Source organism: Sminthopsis crassicaudata, chromosome 2, assembly GCF_048593235.1.
Source record: "Sminthopsis crassicaudata isolate SCR6 chromosome 2, ASM4859323v1, whole genome shotgun sequence".
Classification (NCBI taxonomy): domain Eukaryota; kingdom Metazoa; phylum Chordata; class Mammalia; order Dasyuromorphia; family Dasyuridae; genus Sminthopsis; species Sminthopsis crassicaudata.
Window position 1 is genome coordinate 633,476,029 of NC_133618.1, and position 6,000 is coordinate 633,482,028.

The 6,000-nt window shown below is 47.6% G+C and overlaps 1 protein-coding gene across 1 annotated transcript in view; it reads right to left on the reverse strand.

Moving 5' to 3' along the window:
• Positions 1-6,000, reverse strand: part of ADAMTS14 (ADAM metallopeptidase with thrombospondin type 1 motif 14) — a 109,573-nt gene that overhangs the window by 19,300 nt on the left and 84,273 nt on the right. The window contains 2 exon segments of the mRNA XM_074296528.1: positions 20-168; positions 3,816-3,929. Of these exon segments, the coding sequence (XP_074152629.1) occupies positions 20-168; positions 3,816-3,929 (263 nt within the window).

Below are 6,000 nucleotides of genomic sequence, written 5' to 3' on the forward strand. Positions count from 1 at the left end.
CCCCCAGGGCTGGACTTACGGGGGATTGGTGCAGCTGCGGCTCCTAGAACGCACCCCGCCTCCACACGTCCTGGAGCAGGAGCTAAACTTGGTCCAGGAGCTCCAGCCACCGTCCAGGCTGTAGGATTGCTCTGATGTCTTCCAGATGCAATGGCCTTTAAAACACCACTGGGAAAGAGCAGAGAATTTGGGGTCACCTCTGGGCCTGACCCTTCCCAGCTCACAATGGAGGGGCCGAAGAGACCCAAAGTCAATTCCTACAATTTACTTCTTGTTTGTTTTCCAAAGTGGGGAGGGGGTGGTGCAGGCACAGGGAATGCTGGGAGACTGAACCCATCAAGTTTGGCTGACCTCCTTTCTGAAGCAACCCTTGGGGTCTTCTGGCCTTAGACACAAGCAGCGTAATGTAAAGCAGAGAATGATGGATGTGGGTCAGAATCCTGACTTAAATGTATTTTGAAATTGTGTGACCCTGAACAAATCACAGAAAGCTTCAGTTTCCCCATGTGTAATATGGGGATAATAAAAATACAGTAACCTACTTTTTCAAGGTGGTTGCAAGAAAGTATTTCTATAAATCTTACAGCATTAGGGGAAAGGGAATTGTAATTTACTCCCTTACATCGAAATCAGGGGGGATGAGCTGAAGGGGAAGAGGAAGGATGGAAGCAGGAGGAGAGATGGGCAACAAAACAGCATCAAAACCTTAAGGAACCTTGGGAACCTTAGAACTCGAATGTCAGAACTCAGCATTCTGGGAAGCTGGGTCATGAGAGTCAGAGCCCATCACCTCTTGGGAACTTGGCCATTGAGAGGGCCAGCACCAAGACTTAGTCATGGCTAAGCCCCCATCATTTGGATTGGGTCATCTCCAATCACAAAGGGGTTCTTAGCTTCCTTCCTCCCTCCTTCCCTCCCTCCCTCCCTCTGTTCTTCTTTCTTTCTTTCTTTCTTTCTTTGTTTCTTTCTTTCTTTCTTTCTTTCTTTCTTTCTTTCTTTCTTTCTTTCTTTCTTTCTTTCTTTCTTCTTTCCTTTCTTCCTTCCTTCCTTCTTTCCTTCCTTCCTTCCTTCCTCCCTCCCTCCCTTCCTTCCTTCCTTCCTTCCCTCCTTCCTTCCTTCCCTCCTTCCTTCTCTCCTTCCTTCCTTCTTTTTTTTTTATAAACCTTCTTGGATCTCAGATGGAGTTCAAGGGTTCCACAGAGCAGGAAACCCTCACATGACAAAGGAGGAAGCAGCCCAAAGGGAGAGTGGCTCTCTGAGGGCCACACACTCAGGCCTTGTCTGGCTGGCCCCTGATGCTGTCTACACACCAGTCAGTGACCGCTGGGGATGGCAGCACCTGCCTGAGGTGGAGTCTCTGCTTGAGTGGGCAGGAGGAAACAGGAGATGTTGGAGGTCAGGAAGGGAGACCAGGGCTGACCTCCCCTGTGCCTTTCTGGTCTGATCACCAAGGGCCTCTCTTAATCACTAGGGCAGTGACTTAGTAGCAGGAATAGGGCCTGCCCCCTTGCCTCCTTCAGGCTACAAAGCCCCAGTTCCTCTGTTCCTGAGAATCAATAAGAATCAGCAAGGGGTTGGACAGGGGAGGGAGAGGGAGAAAGAAGAGAGAAGGAAAGGGGAAGGGATAAAAGGAGAGGGAGGGGAGGAAAAGAGGAGGAGAAGGGAAGTGGGAAAGGGGGAAGGAGAGGGAAGAAGGGAGGGGAGAAGAGGGAAAGCGGAGGAAAGAAGAAGAGGCAAGGGGAGAGAGGGGGAAAAGGGAGTTGAGAAGCACTGATTAAGTGCCCACTATGTGCCAGGCATTGTGCTAAGCACTTTACAGAAATTTTCTCCTTTGGATCTCACTACACACCTGTCAGATTGGCTAAGATGACAGGAACAAATAATGATGAATGTTGGAGGGGATGTGGGAAAACTGGGACACTGATGCATTGTTGGTGGAGTTGTGAAAGAATCCAACCATTCTGGAGAGCAATCTGGAATTATGCCCAAAAAGTTATCAAACTGTGCATGTTCTTTGATCCAGCACTGCTACTACTGGGCTTATATCCCAAGGAAATACTAAAGAGAGGAAAGAGACCTATATGTGCCAAAATGTTTGTGGCAGCTCTTTTTGTTGTAGCGAGAAACTGGAAGATGAATGGATGTCCATCAGTTGGAGAATGGTTGGGTAAATTGTGGTATATGAAGGTTATGGAATATTATTGCTCTGTAAGAAATGACCAGCAGGAGGAATACAGAGAGGCTTGGAGAGACTTACATCAACTGATGCTGAGTGAAACGAGCAGAACCAGAAGATCACTGTACACTTCAACAACAATACTGTATGAGGATGTGTTCTGATGGAAGTGGAAATCTTCAACATACAGAAGATCCAACTCACTTCCAGCTGATCAATGATGGACAGAGGTAGCTACACCCAGAGAAGGAACACTGGGAAGTGAATGTAAACTGTTAGCACTACTGTCTATCTACCCAGGTTACTTACACCTTCGGAATCTAATGCTTATTGTGCAACAAGAAAATGGGATTTACACACATATATTGTATCTAGGTTAGACTGTAACACATGAAAATTATGGGATTGCCTGTCATCAAGGGGAGGGAGTGGAGAGAGGGAAGGGAAAATCTGGAAAAATGAATACAAGGGATAATGTTATAAGAAAATTACTCATGCATATATACTGTCAAAAATATATAATTATAAAATTAATAAAATAAAATAAAAAAAGAAATTCTCTCCTTTGGTCCTTACCACAACCTTGGGAAGTAGGTGCTATTATTATACGCATTTTATAGTTAAGTAAAGAAGGCAGATGTCTTTCACAGCTAGTAAGTGAATCCAGGTATTTCTAACTCCAGGCCAAGTGCTCTATCCACTGTGCCACCTAACTGTGGGATGATGATGATGATGATGATGATGATGATGATGATGATGATGAGTTTTTTGTACATTGATAGCACTTCAGAGGTCACTAGTCCACCTCCTTCACTTTACAGAGGAGGAAACTGAAGCTCCCTTGAGGGGAGGCGGCTTTTCCAAGGTCACAAGGAGTTTTGGGCCCAGACTCCCACATTTGTCCGGCCTGTTCTGGGAGACTACGGAAGACACATCCAATGGGGGAGAGGCCCTGCTGCAGGGGTCAGCTAACAGGACCCCAGGGCCGCTCCAGTTCCAACGGACATGCTCCAGCCTCTGGACACTGACTTGGGGGAGTCCATGCTGACTTCCAGAAGCTAATCAAAACTCTCAGGAACAAAAGAAATACACAGAGAGGAAAAGGAGACGGCCTGGTCCCCCCAGCCCTGCTTCCAACCTGATTCTAGACTTGCCATTCAATCTGCAGGAGGCACAGGATTGTCCTGGGATCTCTAGTTTGGAGAGTATGAGTGTGCATGTGTGTGTGTGGGTACGTGTGTGTATACACTCGGATGTGCATGTGAAGGAGGAGGGAAAAGGAGAGGGGAGGAGAAAAAGAAGAGAAGGAGAAAGGAGAAGAGGAAGAAGAGAGGAGAGAGGGAAGGGAGAGGAGAGGGGAGGGGGGAAGAGAGAAGTGAGAGCATCAAAGAGAAATAAAGAAAAGAGAGACAGAATAGAGAATAGAGAAAAGAGAGAGAGAAGAGAGGAGGGAGAAAGAGAGAGAGAAGGAAAAAAAGAAGAGGAGAAAGGAGAAGAGGTGGAAGAGAGGAGAGGGAAGAGAAGAGAGGGGAGAGGAGAAGGAGGAGGAATATGAAGGGGCGAGGGGAAGGGGTAGCCCCCTGAGGCCCTGTGGCCTTCCTCTCCCTTGCTGCCCCACCCCCCAGGGAGCGCCAGGCACCTTGCCTGAGGCACACTCGGTCCCGTCCAGGGGCGGCCCCTTCTTGGTCTTGCAGAAGTAAGGGTTGTCAGGATGGCTGCACCACAGCTGTTTGCAGGAGTCGAAGGTTCTGAACTGCAAGACAAGACAGAGGTCAAAAGGCTCGGCGTGACTCCTGGCCAGGACAGCTGTTAGCAATGGTACTTAGCGTCTCTCTGCTCAGTTTGCCATCTGTAAAATGGGGGAAGGGAGAGAGGAATGAGTGTTTCTCTAATACCTAACCATGTGCTAGGCAGCCCAATGCCTGGCAATTCCTCATTGGGCTGAACCTTTGACAAATATCATCTCATGTTATACCCACAAGAGCCCTGGAAGGTAAAGGCTATTGTCTGCCCCATTGTACAGCTGAGAAGACTGAAGCAGACAGCGTTAAGTGATTGCCCAGGTTCACACAGCTGGGAAGTTTCTGAGATTGGATTTTAACTCCGGTCTTCCTTCCTGCTCAAGAACGGTGCAAGTGGACCTCCTCTGAGAGTCCCCAAGTCTACACTGTCCTCTGCCTGTTTCTTCTCCCCAAGTCTCACCTGCCCTGACCCCCAACAAACAGCAAGTTCCCCACAATTTTCCTGCATCTCTTGCCACACTCAGCAGAAAACCCAAAGAGGAGAGCCCAGAAAAATCACCCATCAGATCTGGAAGAGCCTCCAAACATGGAAGAACCAGCGCATCCCAGTGAGAAAGAGCAATGAATCTGGCCAGCACACTGGGGTTCAAATTCTCCCATCTCTATCACTCCTCTAGGGGGCCTGGACAAATCACAACACTTCTGAGCCTCAGTTTCCACATCTGCATAATGGGGTGGGACCAAGTGGTTCTGAAGCCCCTTCCAGCTATAATTCTGGGGTTCTCTGACCACCCCTCCCAGCTGTGCCTCCTTCTCCAGACCGCATGGCTTCCAAGCCTGGAATGTCCCTCTGGTGGCTCCCACTGGTGGCTCTCTTCCAGGACCTCCATTCTGGGGAGGGGCCACAGCCGGCCATCACCCTTACTGCATTCCCCAGATTTTGCCATCATGTCCCTATAGGGCGCCTGCATCCCAACCCTGCACCCTTTTTTGTCATGGAGGAATTTGTCAATCCAAATATTTATAGATTATGTCCATTCCCCAAGAGAGCTCTTCTAGCAACGTCAAACAGCCGAGCAAAACGAATAAATCAGCAAGCTCGTGGGAAGCGCAAGCATGGCCCCACATCTGTGGCAGCCCGAGGTTTCCCATCTGCATTCTGTCTCCCTCCTGCCCACGCCCATTGGGAAAAAAAGGAAAAGAAACGCCTTGTGATGAATATGCACAGTCAAGCAAGTCATGCATTGCTCAGATACATGGATGGATGGATGGATGGATGGATGGATGGATGGATGGATGGATGGTTAGATAGACAGATGGACAGATGGATGGATGGATGGATGGATGGATGGATGGATGGATGGTTAGATAGACAGATGGACAGATGGATGGATGGATGGATGGATGGATGGATGGATGGATGGATGGATGACTAGATAGATAGACAGACAGACAGATGGACACAGATACATAAATAGATAAGATAGATACATAGATAGGTAGGTAGATAGATGGATAGACTAGACAGACAGAAAGATAGTACATAGATAAAATAGACAGATGGACAGACGGACAGATAGATGGATGGATGGACAGACAGACAGACAGACAGGTAGATAGATAGATAGATACACACACAGATGGATAGATGGGTAAATGGATAAATAGGTACACAGAGAGAAATGTGTATGGGTGTGTATGTGTGTATACATATATATACACATATACATACGAATAATATATAATTATATATATGTGTGTGTGTGTGTGTGTGTGTGTGTGAATAAAATCATTCTGCACCTTACATTTGTAGCATCTCTGTAATGAATGGCCAGTGTTGTTTTCCCCCATTAGAATATAACCCTTGAAGGCAGGCAAAGTCCTTTCTTTTGCTTGTATTTATATCCTAGCACTTTTACTATGCCTGGTATACAGTAAGTGCATGATAAAAGCTCATCTACCTGCATAGGACATCAGAACTGGAAGGGCCTTAGTTCATAGGACAACATGAGAAAACCGCAGCTCAGTCTGGCCCAGCTCCTTCAGTGGCACACAGAGCTAGCACTGGGACCCTCCGCTTCT